The sequence below is a fragment of the Prionailurus bengalensis genome, chromosome B4 (genome assembly GCF_016509475.1).
Source record: "Prionailurus bengalensis isolate Pbe53 chromosome B4, Fcat_Pben_1.1_paternal_pri, whole genome shotgun sequence".
Classification (NCBI taxonomy): Eukaryota; Metazoa; Chordata; class Mammalia; order Carnivora; family Felidae; genus Prionailurus; species Prionailurus bengalensis.
In genome coordinates, this window is record NC_057358.1 from 77,479,437 (window position 1) to 77,496,748 (window position 17,312).

General features: G+C 42.1%; 1 protein-coding gene across 5 annotated transcripts in view; it reads right to left on the reverse strand.

Moving 5' to 3' along the window:
- Positions 1 to 2,945: 2,945 nt before the first annotated feature.
- Positions 2,946 to 17,312, reverse strand: part of SLC11A2 (solute carrier family 11 member 2) — a 52,548-nt gene continuing 38,181 nt past the window's right edge. For all 5 annotated transcript variants that reach the window (XM_043563912.1, XM_043563911.1, XM_043563910.1 and 2 more), the window contains 9 exons: positions 16,965 to 17,120; positions 16,154 to 16,312; positions 15,249 to 15,335; positions 14,176 to 14,295; positions 13,882 to 14,031; positions 12,311 to 12,384; positions 11,540 to 11,693; positions 9,690 to 9,743; positions 2,946 to 4,216 (listed from right to left, as the gene is read on the reverse strand). In XM_043563912.1, coding sequence (XP_043419847.1) covers positions 4,139 to 4,216; positions 9,690 to 9,743; positions 11,540 to 11,693; positions 12,311 to 12,384; positions 13,882 to 14,031; positions 14,176 to 14,295; positions 15,249 to 15,335; positions 16,154 to 16,312; positions 16,965 to 17,120 — 1,032 coding nt within the window. In that variant the 3' untranslated portion in view covers positions 2,946 to 4,138. The remainder of the gene's footprint in view (positions 4,217 to 9,689; positions 9,744 to 11,539; positions 11,694 to 12,310; positions 12,385 to 13,881; positions 14,032 to 14,175; positions 14,296 to 15,248; positions 15,336 to 16,153; positions 16,313 to 16,964; positions 17,121 to 17,312) is intronic.

Below are 17,312 nucleotides of genomic sequence, written 5' to 3' on the forward strand. Positions count from 1 at the left end.
TAGGCAAGGCAAGAATCCAACGACTTTATTCCACTAAATAGTCCTGCAGCTGGACCTAATATGTTGCATGGAGGTCAGGGAGATTGAGAACAGCAGGCATAGAAATGTCACCCTTCGTGTTGATTCCACAATGGAGAAGTACTTCTATTCAGGGTCCTGGAAAGATTCCATTCTCTCAATGTATACTCTGCATTAAAAATAGACTTAAGTGTTTAATTAGAAATGGGCTTTTTTCAAAACACCCAACAGGTTCCAGAATTTTGTAATTTTACTGAGAGCTGAATATATGTATTGCTTGAAACAGAAATGCAAAGTATTTATGCACCAAGAATAGCTATGCATGAGAACTCACAAACTGTATTTAAATTAACGTGTAAAATCATCTGTGTAGAAAAGAAGCAGGATGCTCATTTATCCACTTTAGCTTGCGTTAAGAAGAGGGGTCACAGTGTTGAAGACAACACTTCTGGGGCAAAACTTTGGAGGCTTGATATCATAATGTTTAAAGTTGAGAAGGCTTTTTTCATTAACTACTGAAACCCCTGATGCCTCACTTGCTAAACTATTTCATTTGCCTCAATATGCTCTGCCTTTTATTTTTTTTAATTAAAAATTTTTTTTCAACATTTATATATTTTTGAGAGATGGAGCACAAGCAGGGGAGGGGCAGAGAGAGAGGGAGACACAGAATCCCAAGCAGGCTTCAGGCTCTGAGCTGTCAGTACAGAGCCCAACATGGGGCTCGAACCCATGAACTGTGAGATCATGACCTGAACCAAAACTGACTGACTGCTTTTTATATTAGGTGGACATGTGGTTATGTAGCGGCAGCTGCCCAGTAACTATTATTTAGTTGTATTTTTTTGACATTCTGGATATTCATTGTCAGAGCATCCTCTTATAAATTGACTCCATAATGTTAAACCTGAGGAACTGAGTTGAGTGTATGCTTCTAGGTTTATCTTGCGATTGAATATGTTAATAGCCATAAAAGCATATAATATAAAATCCAGATTTGTAAATATAAATTAGAGAATGATTAAAAGTTCTAACTTAGAAAAAAAGTTTACCCAAGACTCATTCTTTAGAAATCAGTCTCCTCTACTGATTTTGGTGTGACTCAGTTTATCAACTTTTCAGATTACAGGAGTTGTATGACCTGATGGATAAATTTATAAACATTTTTTCAACTTATTTTTATTTTAAGTAGCTTCCACACCAACATGGGGCTTGAACTCACAACCTGAGATCAAGAGTTGCATGTTCTACCGACTGAGTGGGCCAGGCGCCCCAAACTTAAAAGCTTTTGTAAACTCCAGTCTGTTCCATTAATGTACAGCCATACGATGGAGATGAGAGCTAGACTCCCCCAAGTACTTAGTCTCTGTTTAACCAAGCACTTCATCTTTTTATGAGTGGCAAAACAGAATTTTGTAACCTTTTTCTTCTTTCTCCTAACACTCTCTGGTCATGAAACTAACTACCTGAGAAATTGAATTTCCAAGAGAGGCAGGAAAATCCACATTGGTTCATCTAGAGTTGCTATCTGTGTATAAAGAATATAAAATACTGTGGGGCAGCTGACTGGCTCAGTCAAACAGCATGTGACTCTTGATCTTGGGGTCATGAGCTCAAGTCCATGTTGGGTGTAGAGATTACTTAAATAAATAAAATGTCTTTAAAAAAATCTAAAATACTGAAACTCATTTAAAAAATCTCTTTTTCAGGGCACCTGGGTGGCTCAGTCAGTTAAGCATCCACTCTTGGTTTTGGCTCAGGTCATGATCTCCAGGGTCATGAGATCAAGCCCCACAGCAGTCTACGCAATGGGCATGGAGCCTGCTTAAGATTCATTCTCTCTCTCTCTCTCTCTCTCTCTCTCCCTCTCCCCCCCCCGCCCCTCCCCTGTATGTGCGTGTGTGCTCATGCTCTCCCTCTCTTTCAAAAAAGAAATCTCGGGGCGCCTGGGTGGCGCAGTCGGTTGGGCGTCCGACTTCAGCCAGGTCACGATCTCGCGGTCCGAGTTCGAGCCCCGCGTCGGGCTCTGGGCTGATGGCTCAGAGCCTGGAGCCTGTTTCCGATTCTGTGTCTCCCTCTCTCTCTGCCCCTCCCCCGTTCATGCTCTGTCTCTCTCTGTCCCAAAAATAAATAAACATTGAAAAAAAAAAAAATTAAAAAAAAAAAAAAAAAAGAAATCTCGTTTTCAAATGAAAGCTGATAACTGATGTTAATTCAGTTTCATTTTTAAGATCAGAAGGACTCTAACCTACAAATGCTACTCTTACCAGAAGTTTCAAGGGCCTCTGAAATAGAAATGAGAGAATTTTTAAAAAGTATTACCTTAGACAACTCCCTGCCACTTAGAGGGCCAAGTCTTTATAAGTGAAGATAAACGATGTCTGGAATTTTAAAAAGTCTTACTGAAAAAATACTAACTTTTATTTTTTAATTTTTTTCATTTTTATTTTTTAAATTTTTTAATGTTTTTGTTTATTTTTGGGACAGAGAGAGACAGAGCATGAGCAGGGGACAAGCAGAGAGAGAGAGAGAGAGACAGGCTCCAGGCTCCAAGCTGTCAGCACAGAGCCCGACGTGGGACATGAACTCACAGACTGTGAGATCATGACCTGAGCCAAAGTCAGACGCCCAACCGACTGAGCCACCCAGGTGCCCAATACTAACTTTTAAAATAAGACAGAGAGGTCAGATATTTCACTTTTAAGCTGAAAGAGGAAAATGATGCTCAAAGTCATACAAAAGCTGCAGGGTTTGCAAACTCAATGTCTTTGGGGCTAGAAGGAAACGAATCGAAGAAGTGTGTGCCACCCTGAGTATAGTCCATTAAAACGGACTAGCCACCATCCAGTTCCAGCCAACTGCAATTCCATGCAGGAATGTAAGCCCAGTGTGGCAAATCTTCTTTTCAATCAGATAATTATGCAACATTTTTCCAATTTTTAAATATTAATTTTTATTATAAAAATCTTAAGGAAAAAAGTCCTGGTTAAGAAGAGGGGTCAAAAGAAGTCTATCACCCACATGTAGGCAGGCAGTTTATGACAGGAGAACTAGTCGTCCACGTCCTGGTCTAGTTCTGCTCTCGTATTACTTGATATAAGTATCTTAAATAAAATGCTTAGCATTCAAGGAAATTCAACACTAGAAATATAACCATTCCTGGAAATAGACTTTGGACCTAGAAATGGTGTCTGTGGAGTTTTAGTGGGGAAAAATGGGAAGAAAAGACATGGTAGAACTCTACAAACGTTAGAAAGAAAACAAGTAACCTCCATCATTTTCTGTTTGGGACTTACAAAGTTAAATGTTAGAAGGTTCTTCTTTTTATCCCTAAAGCTTGAATGCTAGAATGGGCTGAGTTACGATGTCACATGGAAAACTGATCATTGGTTAGAGTATGGTTTCTGAATCTTCTGATGAGGTACTAAGCTCTTTGGGAAATACCACCATACCTCTGACAAGATTTCAAGAAAAGCAACAAAGAATAATAATTGCAAAGCACACAATATAACCAGGATAAATCTGCTGAAAAGAAGAACTGTTTCCTTTAGAAATGATGTGCTGCTAGTCAGTAGTCGCTAAGGGTCTGGTTAAAACTGAAATCGAATTTAACTAGCCATAGTCAAGTGTCACTTTAAAAGGCAAGTCAATTTGACCAGATCATTCTGAAAAAGAGCATTACTCCCTTTCCTCTGTCACTTGTGACCCAGAGAAAACAAATATCTGATTTATCTATAGCTTTTAAAAAAATAAGAAAGACCTATCAATTTCACGTAACCTTAAAACTCTACCCAAACTGACATGTTCAGGTTTACATAAATATATACACATATATATTTTTTAAATTCCAGAGGTCAAGACACAAGCCCATAGGGGTGTGTGGCCACCGTGGGCCAATCATGTCACTCTGGCTACTGTAGGACCATCGTGAGGTGGGTGGGTCTCTGTCCTACACTTAGAGCTGGCAGCTTTTAACACCCTTCCCATGAGGAAATCTTTGACTTTTGTTCAAAACATCTGAACAAAACTCACCTCTGAACTAACAGAGATATGTTAACAGGACACCTGGCACAAAAGGACTAAGACAAAGTAGTTCTTAAACAGTCTCTCAGGCTGTCAGTCATCTAGACACAAGTGAGTCAGCATCCACGGTGTTCAGAAGGTAGAGTTCAGGCTGAGCTGTCAGTCCCAGATGGTACTAAGGACAAAAAAATGGAAAAGGGTTAGACTGATGTGCAAGTATTTGTTATTCTTTTTTTATGTCTATTTCTGAGAGACAGAGGGAGTGCACACTTGAGCGGGGGAAGGGGGGAGGCAGAGATGGGGACAGAGGATCTGAAGTGAGCTCCAGGCTGACAGCAGAGAGCCGGAGAGCTGGAGAGCCAGATGCGGGGCTCAAACTCACAAACTGATCATGACCTGAATGGAAGTCAGGCGCTTAGCCAACTGAGCCACCCAGGCAGCCCTGATTTACGAGTATTTAAATACTGAAACTGGCACACGAGCACCTATCATCAGCACATCGGTATAGGCCTTTTTTCAGTACTGCTATATTGATTTTTATTTCCGAAGAGAAATGGCTTACAGAAACGGTTTACATAAAATACTAGCTTGGAGCTGAATGAAATAGTTAAGAACTGAGATAATGCCAAGCGCCCTCATGAAATCTGCACTTTGACTATTCTTGTGACACACTTGTTCCAGAGGGGTGCTTGCTGGCGACAAGGACGAGAGCAAACAAACACTCTGAGCACTTTTGTATTCTAGTACTGTGTTTTAGAAATCAAATAAGCCCTAAATAATTAAAATAAATATTAGAATCAAATACTAATTCTAACTCTTGAGCTCACTCTAACTCCTAAGCCCAATATCCAGGCCCCATGATCTTCTGGCACCTGAGCCAACTCTTTCCCTAAAAAAAAAAAGAAAATAGCACGTGCTATTTTTCTCTCCTCTGCATACCATCGTGAGACAATCACTGAATCTCACTTTAGCCCTACTGTTATTACTTAGGGCTTTAGGAATGTTATCACCCCTTGGCATCAACAACCTGTGAGTTAAGGCAGAATGTAGACTATGAATCCACAGGAGGAAAATATTCCTATTATAGCACAGTGGAAAAGGCACCAGAGTCGAGTTCAAGCTCCAACTCTGCCGCTTCCTGTGACCTTGAGCAAGTTCACGTATCCTTTCTGGAGCCTTATCCTACTTATTTGTAAAATGGGAATACATGCTACATTTGAAAATGCCAAGTACGCTGATATGCTGTGTTAGTCTTCAACAAATATGATTTTTTAATGTTTATTTTTTAATGTTTATTCATTTATAGAGGCAGAGAGAGAGAATCCCAAGCAGGTTTGCATTCTCAGTATAGAACCGGTTGCAGGGCTCGAGCCCACGAACCGTGAGATCATGACCTGAGCTGAGATCAAGAGTCGGATGCTTAACTGACTGAGCCACCCAGGCACCTCGACAAATGGAATTTGTTAACACGTTACAAATTGCCTGTATACCTCACAAGCTTCTGATGACCCCGTGGACACCAAATGAACCCCCAAATCATTCTAGGCATAGTGAGCTAGGAAATTACTAACAGTGGCCTTAGGGCAGAGAAACAGCTCTTCAGACAAGCCTCCTTATTCATTTCAGGGTCTTCCATTTCAGGTGTTAGTAACCAAGAGCAACTGTCAGATACACTATAAATTCATTGCTGCCTTCTCACAAGAGAGCTGAGCTGGTGGGCTTCCTCATTACGTAATAAGCAAGAGTTGCCTTATCAGTCCTGTGATCCCCAGACTCTTAGAGGACTTGTTAGGGTTCCTTCACTGGAGGAGTCTGTCATATTGTTGGGAGACACTGAGAAGTGGCGCGGAACGGCACAGGAATAGGCTAACTGCAGTCACAGGGGCAGAGAGGTAATGCAAATGAGTAAGCTTCATCGTTCTTAGCCACTCCTGGGGTAGGATCAGAGAGGGCCCTGTCCGCCTTCTGTGCCCACCAATAAGCATTCGCGGTTGTTCCAAATTTAACACAGGCCAAGCAAAATTAGTCTGTCAGTTGGCTAGAGTACGAATCTCTCACTAATCAGAGTATCAAGCGAGATGCTCTGACGTGTTCCTGTAATGCCACACACCAAAGCTTGGCGTCTTAACCTGGCATGAAGAGTGTACTACGTATTACACAGGACGGTTCGGTAATGGCAACGTGGACTCTGGAGTTTAGCTATTCAAGTTGACATGCCAGCTGCTCATTTACCAGTGATGTGATTCGAGGAAGTTAACTTTACTTTTTGGCCTTCCAGTGGCCTCATCGATGTAGAGGCCGATCCTCTTGTTGTAACAACTGAATGAGGTCCTAGGAGTGCTCAGACCAGGACGAGCACATGGGGGGTCAGTGTCAGCCGTTTTTAACCTTCATAAGCTAAGGTGCCAAGGGAAGCTGACACATTTAGATTCATTGGCCCTACCTATCGAATAAAGGAGTAGAAAGCATTCCAGAGGGCAGAGCTAAAAGAAATGTCTCAAATCAGGATCTTCAAACTACTGCATCCTATTCTAGTTTGGAAAGTAAACCCAAGAGAAGAAGGGAGAGCTAAACGAGGAAGGACAACATGGAGAACAGAATTCCCAGATTACTTCTATGGTGTTACAGTATTCAGCTCCTATAAGACAGGCAGAAAAGCTTATGACAGAGAAAGGGAAAATGAAGTTCAAGTGACAATCTTGGAATAAATCAAGTGTTCACTTAGATTTTCCTGTCATTGGTACAGTGACAGGGCTAGTAGTTTATTAGGCCTGAGCTTCGTCTTTGTTTTCATTAAATGGCGCCAATGTTTCCATTTATATCCGTTCCACCCAAATGCTTTCAATTTTTAAGCTAAACAATTTTGGTTTCTCTTTTCAAACACTTATACTTTTTATGGGCAGCATACATGGAATATAAAAGCCTATTCCAACGGTGAAACAAGACTACGGACAGAAAAATGTTCAGCTTAGAGCAAAGAAAGGCTGAATAACAATTTTTTTTCGAGTTTAAATAAGGCAATGATGTGACCTTTAGCAACAGCAAGACAAACAGTATGTGACTAAACGGGTAGATTGATATTCGTGTTTGCTGTCTGCAGTTCATCAAGTCTTCTGGGGACTAAAGCTATTTATACCTCCATCCCTTCACAAGAGAAAATCACTAACACTGTGGGCTTAATATGTCAATCCAGGTGGCGGCTGATGTTTCAGTATTTCAGAAGTTAAATATTTTCAAGGTGAAAAAAAATACCCAGGAAACCAAACAGGAAAAAGAAAAAATTTTTAATTACAAACCAAGTTTACATACTGTTAAGTGGTCACTAACAGCTCAGTTGTCACCACTTGGAATACGACTAGCAGGACCTCACAGGAGCCAAACTACAGCTCGTCCCCATCCCTATGAATTCCCAAGATGCTGTACCAGCACAATTATTTCATGTCACATTTCTGGAGAACAAGGACGGATTTACATAAGGTACAATTGTATATCCTTAACATTCCACACACACACACTGCACATGCTGGCACCGGAAGACTTCATAAGCATTGTTTATTGCACCCAGAGTACTGGCTAAAGGACACTCTCTAAGAGGATCAAATGGAATATGGTTTGGGAGTGCTTTTAACACTGTAAAACACTCCACACGTAGTATTATAAAATGCCACTTAAGTGGGAAGAAATTTTCCATCATCGTAAGTCATAAATAAAACTTTAAAAAAGAAAATAAGCAGCTTTACTTGAACTTCTAAAATACATATTGTGAATCTGAGACTGACTGGGCCCACCAGACTCAGGGCAAAGGGAAGTGTCACTGTACTGTCTTTACAAAGAATTTTTCTTGTCAATTTTGCCTTCACCTAGCACAGCCAGATGAGAGATAAAGATGTCAGTCTCCAACATCTTCACAGAGTGCCCTTATGACCAGGCATGATGATAGGGAGAGGGGAAGATGTGAGGAGGAACAGTTGGGGAAATTTGTCTTTCATGATCCTGTCAGATATTACTTGAGGGACTAAGAGAAGGTATAGTCGGTGAAACAGTAGTTTATCCTTAATGCCTTATGAAAAACAATCCATCCAGTCTGTGCTTTTGACTGTGTGCAAAATATGAGCAATAATGCTTTCAGGGGCTGAGATGAATACATAATATCAATCAACCAGGACTCCAGAAGGAAAGCTCCAAAAAACGAGAAGTCCTTCAATGCCATTCCCGTTACTGTTCTCACCAAGTCAATGGCTATAAAAGACTTGATTATTTATCTCCACCAGACAAATGAGATTTGATTTGATATAATCACACAATCTCAGGCTCCACATGTAAAAGTATCAGAAGTGGCTGAAGAGCAGCAGCTTCATGCCGAAGGGACCCATTTCCTCTGACTCCAAAGCTCCACCATCTGGTCTCAAAATTTTTCCCTCTGAGGGAATGGCTGAAGAGAGGTAGCCCAGCGCAACCTTGCTGAGAGAACTCTGCAACCACAGTGATACCTACTGACTTGCTGAGGGAGAGAGAAAGAGCTTTGCAACAGTTAGGTCCACAGCTCCTGAGATCGCCTTGCAAGTGGTGTTGGGCATGCTTCGGAAAAACGTGACAGTTCTGGTAGGAGATGGCTTTTAGGAATAAAACAGATGGCTCTTCTTTTCCTTTAAGTCTTTTCTCCTCACTCCAAAATCTCATGAGAACGTCAGTTCATAAATGCTACCATCTTTTTCTATAACCAACTTCCTGGATGAGGAAGGTGAAGGTTTTACAACTGTATGCACTCAAAGAGGAAGTATCAACGGGAAAGCTCGGTACTAAGATGAAACTTAGGAAAATCAGGACTCCCAAGAAATTCCTGATAAGCTTTCCATCTCTGAGGAAAATGTGCTCAGTGATGTTCCAAGGTGATTAATAACCACCACCTGCATGTCAGCTTTGCTATTTGTTCATTTATCACCTTCTAAATTTATGCTTTCTCATCCCTCTTAACTTCCACCAAAAATTTAAAGTGGAAAGAAGTTAAAAGAATCCTGAACCTGAAAGAGGTAGAGATGTTTCACAATTTCATATTTAATATGGATGACACCACCTTAGGTGAGGTTTTTTTTTTTTAATAATTAAAGTAACTGAAAGGGTATGGATAAGAAAAGTATTTCTCAGCCTCTTAAAATCCAGAATCTTTTGATAATCAAAACCTGCATACCCATTCTATAATTTGTATTATGAAAAATTTATTACATTTTCCAATTTTTTTTTTTTTTTAAACACACAGCCTAGTTAAGAATCATGCCTATAGGATTCTCTCTCAAAAGGATAAAACAAACTGGCCCTTAGGCAGCTACTTAAAATTTTAGTGTTGGAATGATAGCAGCAAATATCAGCTTTTCACAGATCCTATCTAATCCAGTTCCCAGGTTAGGAGGTCAGGAAGAAAAAAAATTCCATTTTCAAACATATATTGAAACAAAGTCTTTCCCAACAAACAGTTGAGTCTTAAATGAAGTCTGTGCAACAGCACATACTTTTGTCTATGTTCACACAGTAAACCATAGAAACACACTGGCTCTGATGGCTACCTGTGGAGGACAGACAGACTGATCCAGTGTTTACTTAGTATAGCCACTGGTGGCTTCTTCGGTCAGCAGGACTTTAGAGATGCTTACCGTGTGCCCACAGTCCAGGAAGGACATGCCCAGTGCAATCAAACATTGCCAACCCTGAAAGATAAAGTATGGCCATCATTCACCAGCCTCTCTGAAGAGCCCTCTTACCCACCATGACTGCTCACGCCTCACTGCTCAGACACAAACCTGCTCTCTTCCTTGCATATCCAGCTTTGCTCATCTCCTACCACCAAGGTTGCACAAAGTCATTCTCCCAACCCCACAGCCCCTTCAAAACATCCTGGAGTTTGCCTTCCTCGGCAACGTTTTTTTGCATACTATTTTCAATACTGAGCTCCCTGCTCCTACCGCTTTTCGTTTGTCGTTTGTTTCTTTCATCCGACTGGGAGTTCCCTGAAGACCCCATTCCTCATGATGAAGGTGGAGGCGGAGGGAATGACGGACAGACTAATACAAATGGAATAGTATCCTGAACTGCTCTACGATGTCCATGTTTTGGGGGCTTCATAGCAGTAACCCACCCTGGAATCAGCCCTCAGCCTTAAAATGGGTCTTCAACAATCTCGACAGTCTCAGGGTGACTGAGGACAACTCGGACCCTCCATACACAATTTGCAGGAAGGAAAGGTTCCTTTAACTTCTACGGTGAATTTTTAAAATATTTCCTGTCAAAGACACGTTCAATTACTTGGATTTCCTTAGAGTAAATCCCTAGAATATAGGCTCAGCATAATCCTAGTGTGCCCCAGGTTTACTGGGGAGAACAAAAAAGAAAAGCTGTGTCAGTCCAGGACATAATTTTTCAATAGTCACTAAAGCAATTTTCTCAATCTAGTACCTAACCTGTGGCAAACACTGGCATGGGCATTAGTTAAATGTTCAAAAGATCGGGTTTCCAGCCTCTGTCCTTAACCATTCTCTGCAGCAGATATGGTATAAATTCTGCTGCCCCTAAATTCCTCCAAACATGAATTTTTCAGAGAAACCTGTATGGAACAGGGAGGTGGATTTATTGTTTTTATTGCTAGAACTATTTCCATTACTATAAGTAATGTGACAGAACATTTGGGAAATAGAGAAAAAAATGTATCTATGATGGTACCATCTTTTTTTTTAATGTTTATTTATTTTTGAGGGGGGGGGATGCAAGTGGGGGATGAGCAGAGAGAGAGGGACACAGAATCTGAAGCAGGCTCCAGGCTCTATGCTGACAGTAAACAGCCCGACTCAGGGTGACCTCATGAACCATGAGATCATGACCTGAGCCGAAATTGGACGCTTAACAGACTGAGCCACCCAGGCACCCCCATGATGGTACCATCCGAACATACCTATCGTCATGTTCACATAATCTACCCTAGACTTTTGAGAAGGAACTTGATTATCTCGGAACACATTACCCCGTATTCATTTTCTACGTAGTTACGATTTCATAACCATCATTTTTAAATCACTCTAGAGTAATTCAATGAGCGAGTATCACTGTTATTTCTTTACGAGACAGTTATTAAATGGCAGAGCTGAGCAGGGCCGTGAACTCACGTGTATCCCGCCCCAAAGCTCTGACATCTCACCAACCCCATCTCGTACTGCCCTCTACTTTCTATACTGCTCTTCTTTTAATTCCTCAAACACAGTACACTCTCTTATTAGGAATTACTAAGAATGGAAACCAGCAGAAGTGACAGGACAGCTCTTAGGAGTGTAAATTTTACGGTTAAAAATATTGTTTAACCACAGACGTTATTAACAATTTCATGTAAACCGTTCCAGTAACCTGGAGATAAGAAGGCTATGTGCTCTTTTGAGTCCTTTCATTTTGGTATCAGTAAGCCCCGTCTCTACCAACTCTGATACATATACCCCTACTCCCTCCTGAATGGACTTACCAAGTATAACACAAAGCTCAGATAAGCCACACTGACCACAGCAGCTACCACATACAATGCCACATGCCCTAGTTCCTGGACATAAACCATGACAAAGTACATGTTGATGGAACAGACGATAAGGACCAAGATCCCGCCTGCAATCCTCCAGCCTCTGTAAAAGAATCAGCAATCATTGGTGGAATAGTCCAACCTATCTGTAAGCAGAAAAGGACACTCGGTCTTGTGGGGCAGACAGGACAGGAGTTAAGAGGCATTTCAAAATGAACTGAAAATTGTCTTATTATGTCCCAATTAAATGAGCCAAATAGACACCAGTAGGGAGAAAGAGGTGGGGGAAATACTATCAAATAATCCCTGATATTTAAGTCCCTAAAAATGCAACAAGCCCTAAAAATGCAACAAGCCCGGAGTTCCTAGAGATGCAACAGACAATTTCAAATGCCCCACACTCTTAGGTATTAGGTATTAGGTATTAGTTTATGCCTTTCTCATTAAGATCATTTAACATGAAATTAAGGCAGCTTCAGTGGCTGCAGCTGAAGAATAAAACCCTAAGAGCTGACCTTTCTCTCCCCAAAAGTGAAAAATTGCTTGCCTTCTTTTACTACATTCAGAGTCTCCATTTTCTAAGCCAAAGATTGAGGGGCACCTCTAGGAATCACCTCTCAAAGCATGTGGTTCCCTATATGACTCATTTTCTGACTGGCCTGTTGGATGCAGATACCATTTCCCCACTTATTTTGGGGGCACTGAGAGAAGTACACTCACATTCCATTGGCAAAGTCACTCATTACTGGCCGCAAGCTCGTAAATGTGAGGATGGGTATGAGAGCAAAGGGAAGCTGGAAAAGAAAGAACAAGGATCAGACAGGACTACTGGAGATACTCATATTACCCAGCCCTGTTAGCAAAAGGGAAACACACACCCTGCTTCATCTGCCCCATGAGAAATTATTCCTGTCATCCCAACATGCTCATGCATTACGTTGAAATCTATAGAGGCATCATTAACTTAGCATCGATCATCATCCTTTGAGTCCTTAAAAACATTTGTTATCTTCCTTGTCTTCTTAACCTCCATAGGACCTAACGATGTCCTATGTTATTTATTATTTAATGTTTGCTTGGATTAAGAAACAATAATTTTAGGGGCGCCTGGGTGGCGCAGTCGGTTAAGCGTCCGACTTCAGCCAGGTCACGATCTCGCGGTCCGGGAGTTCGAGCCCCGCGTCGGGCTCTGGGCTGATGGCTCAGAGCCTGGAGCCTGTTTCCGATTCTGTGTCTCCCTCTCTCTCTGCCCCTCCCCCGTTCATGCTCTGTCTCTCTCTGTCCCAAAAATAAATAAACGTTGAAAAAAAAATTAAAAAAAAAAAAAAAAAAAAAGAAACAATAATTTTATACTCTGTACGTAATTATAGCAGATAATTCCCATTCAACAAGCTTTTAAAACCAAACCATGTCCAAAAGATTTTATTTAGAAAAATGTTTTAAAATTCATTTGAGGGGCGCCTGGGTGGTGCAGTCGGTTAAGCGTCCGACTTCAGCCAGGTCACGATCTCGCGGTCCGGGAGTTCGAGCCCCGGGAGTCAGGCTCTGGGCTGATGGCTCGGAGCCTGGAGCCTGTTTCCGATTCTGTGTCTCCCTCTCTCTCTGCCCCTCCCCCATTCATGCTCTGTCTCTCTCTGCCCCAAAAATAAAATAAAAATGTTGAAAATAAATAAATAAATAAATAAATAAATAAATAAATAAAATTCATTTGAGAGAGAAAGAGAAAGAGAGAGAGAGAGAGAGAGAGAGAATAAACGGGGGAGGGGCAGAGAGAAGAAGAGACAGAATCTCAAGCAAGATCTGCACTGTCAGTGCAGAGCCGGATGCAGGGCTCAAACTCATGAACCGTGAGATCGTGACCTGAGCTGAGGTCAAGAGTCTGACGCTTCACTGACTGTACCACCCAGGCACCCTAAAAGCTTTCATTTATGCATTTATTTATTTTTGTTTGTTTGTTTATTTATTTTTGAGAGCAAATGGGGGAGGCGCAGAGGGAGAGGGAGACAGAGAATCCCAATCAGGCTCTGCGCTATCAGCATAGAGCTTGACTAGGGGCTCAAATCCATGAACAGTGATATCATGACCTGAGTTCAAGTCAAGAGTTGGATGCTTAACCGAATGAACCACCCAGGCATCCCTAAAAGGTTTCTAGATACCAGGGCCAAGACTCTGCCTCTTTCTTCCTCTCAATTTTCCCCAGCACCCAGGCCTATACACTCAGTACCTAGGGACAACAATATATAATGCTGCCTGATTAAATGGAATGGGAGTTTCCTCAGCTCCTTCCTTACCTGTAAGCTCTGCAGAACATTTAGGAAGTCATTCATCCCTGTTAGATGCTCTACATCCTGGAAGATGGCAACAAGCAGAGTGGGGATGATGGCAATAGAGCGGGTCAGAATCACTCGGGCAAAGCGTGACCACTTTAGGTTCAGGAATCCCTGGAAGAAAACACAGCAGGATGAATGTCTAGAATAGGAAACAGAGAGAGGTCTGGGAAGCCCTTAGAAACATGGGAGTAAGAAGAAGTAACAAAAGGACAATGTTTTCTTCCTCTTATGTATACCAGTCACAACAGCACATACCTCCATGACGAACTGGCCAGAATAGGTTCCTGTCATGGTAGAGCTCTGCCCTGCAGCCAGGATCCCCACTGCCCAGATGTAGAGTGCAGCAGGCCCAAAGTAACATCCCAGTACAACACCCTGGGAGAAGCAGGGAAGAAAGATGTTTGTGTCAATGACCTGCTCAGACAACACCCAAAACAGAATTCCTCTGCAGCATTTCTCCCTCTTCCTTCCTATGTACCAATCTACACCAAGTGCTGTGCTGGGAACTACCCCAGAAGCTAGACTCAGGACCTGTCCTCACTTCAGAGGCCCTCCACCTAAATTTTCCTGGATATTCCTTCGTTCCTCTACCTCTTCTCCAAGTTCTTAAAGGCTTCGTCTTCAACACAGATTTTAAATATGTGAAAAAAAAAAGTCTATACCACATTTCTCAAATTATATTACTTAACACACTATTCTGGAAGATAGCAACAGGAGTGAAGAAAAAGGTCAAATTAATTTGGGAAGTGCTACATAAGCTATGTGTTCTACTCTTGGAGGTTCGTAATGTAACCAACATAAAAGGGACTGAGAGGTCCCAATAAAGAATACTTTATCAGAAACACTTTCTTCAGTCTCCCCCAATAAATACCCTATAAAAAGGGGTGCCTGGGTGGTTCAGTCGGTTGGGCATCCAACTTTAGCTTCATGATCTCGCGGTTTGTGAGTTTGAGCCCCGTGTCAGGCTTGCCACTATCAGTGCAGAGCCTCTGTCCCCACCCCCCTCTCTCTGCCCCTCCCCTGCTCACTCGCACGCACTCTCTCTCTCTAAATAAAAAACTTTAAAAAGAAACTTTAAAAAATCCCATAAAACAATAAACTACCAGCATAACTCTGGGAATGGCTGATACTGTTCATCTTTCTCTTTCAGCTTATCCTCTATTCCCTCCCATGTAATCCAAAAATGCTTGTCTGGCATCTAGACCTCTGAAATAAATGGCACTCCAGAGAAGATATATTCAGTTCTGAAGTGAACCCACAGAAAAGACCAGATACTATTCCAAGAATATTGATTCAGGAGCAATGATCACAGATCTGAATAGGTTTACCCCTTTGTAGATGTCCACAGCCAGTGTCGAGTTATCGTCAGGAAAGAGGCTAGTGTGGGGACTGCTGGCATTTCTACAGACTGCAACCTGGAATGCAAGCAGTTTAGGAGCAACTTTTATTTTTGAGGCAAGGACCAGATCAGAAGAACTCTCCAGCAAATCACAAACTACACGTCATACTCAAGTCATCTATGAGACCTAGGATGGAGGTAAGACACCGGATACACGTTGTAAAGGGAGGAGAGACTGGCACCAATGTCACGTGTGGTCTTCTTCCATAATCTTTCTACACCCCCCTGCCATCAAAAATATTTACCGAGTGAAGAGTGTGCATGGTAATACGTGAATGCTGGCTCACTTTAAGCGATGACAGGAGGAGAGGGCCCCTAAGAAACAGGAGAGGACTCCTGAGTCAAAGCAGAGCCAGAAGTCTGAGTTCCTATAGACAGGCAATCAGGAATCAAGACGACAGAGAATTCAAAATGCAAAAGAGTGAGGAAAAAAAAAAATGCCAAAGAGTGTATCTTAGGCGGTTTCTGTTTTCTGTTTGTTGACTCCCCCCGACTTGTCCTCATCACCAAATGGCAGGACTGGCAAGCAGGCTGGCAGTTGATAAACAGGAAACAAAAGGGGATGACAAAGAGCCAAACAGACACGAAGCCACTAACAGCAACATGAGGCAATCTTTAATCTGAGGCAAGCTCTCTTCTGTGCCAAAAGATGGGAAAAATGGGTCTAGGCTTAGTCTGCCCCCAGACTCCAGACCCTAACTAGTGCAGTGATTAGGGGGCAGCCCTGAGGTTGGAGATCTGTTTCCCCTGAGCTTCAAGTCACTGTCATTCTGCCTACCCCACTCCTTCACTTATCCTCACATTCACTACCATTCACGACCCTGGCTTACTCACCACCTGGTCGTTGGTTTTTTCAAAAAATGCTTCGGCAAAGACGGAGACGACAAAGACGTTGATGATGAAGGAAACAAAGAGAGCAATGCAGGATTCAATGAAAAAGTACTTATTAGCTTCTCGTACCTCCTGCTTATTGGCTCGGTTTACCTGTCTGGACTAGAGAGAGGACAGCAGTAGTCGTTAATTAGTTAGAACAAGTCTCCTCATAATATTGCATGAGTTTGAGTCAGAGGAAAGATGCAGAGGGCAAAACAACTGACCATATGAAATGTGAGAAAACGCACTTTAACATCCTAGTTCATGAAGTGAGCAAGAACTTCGTGACACTTTGACAACGTTGGGCATGCCCCAAACAGGAAATGATGACTATGAGCTCTCAGTTATTGTGGCCAGAAGAACCACCGACATACAAAAACAACCTGATTTTCAGTCCTAATAACCTTAATTATAAAGGTCTCTGAAATCTCCCAGCGAACTACTGTAGAAGACTGACTGAGAAAAGCTTTGTTGGGTACTTTACTTCTGATCTCCTCACGGTCACTCAGACTTTTGAGATTCAAACACAAGAGACTTGGTGTACTTTTGGACCTTTTAGGTAGAACTTTAGTCCCAGTTTTTCCGTGGGGTCGCTTATGTCTGGTCACCTTTGTGATAAAAACAGTCTGAGTGTGTGGAGTTTATAAACACCCAACTGTGGAAAAATACTTCTCTCCTTTAGGGCTCTAACAGTTTTAAACTATGCGTGTGTCCCTTGCAACTGAAGGAACCATCAACTACCTGGGGGCATGGAGATAAGGGCCATGCTCACCTTGACTAAGGCAGAATGCAGGTACATATTGTGTGGCATGATGACAGCTCCCACGATGCCCACAGCCTGCTCGATCTGTGGGGTGTGACAGCCTGGACAGGATGGCAGGAACATGCCCTTGAGTACCTGGCTCTGGCTGGGTTTCACTGTAACATACTATATGCCAACATAACAACTATTAGGATATGAGACCAGGGGAGTAACACAGTGCTAGGAAACACTCAGCATCCATGGTTCCTTACAATACTTTCTTCAACAACTACCTGGAATAATGAGGAACACAGAACCATTAGGAAACCAAGAAGCATAAGAGGGGCTTGCTGCCAGAGGTCTGAGAATTCAGGACTG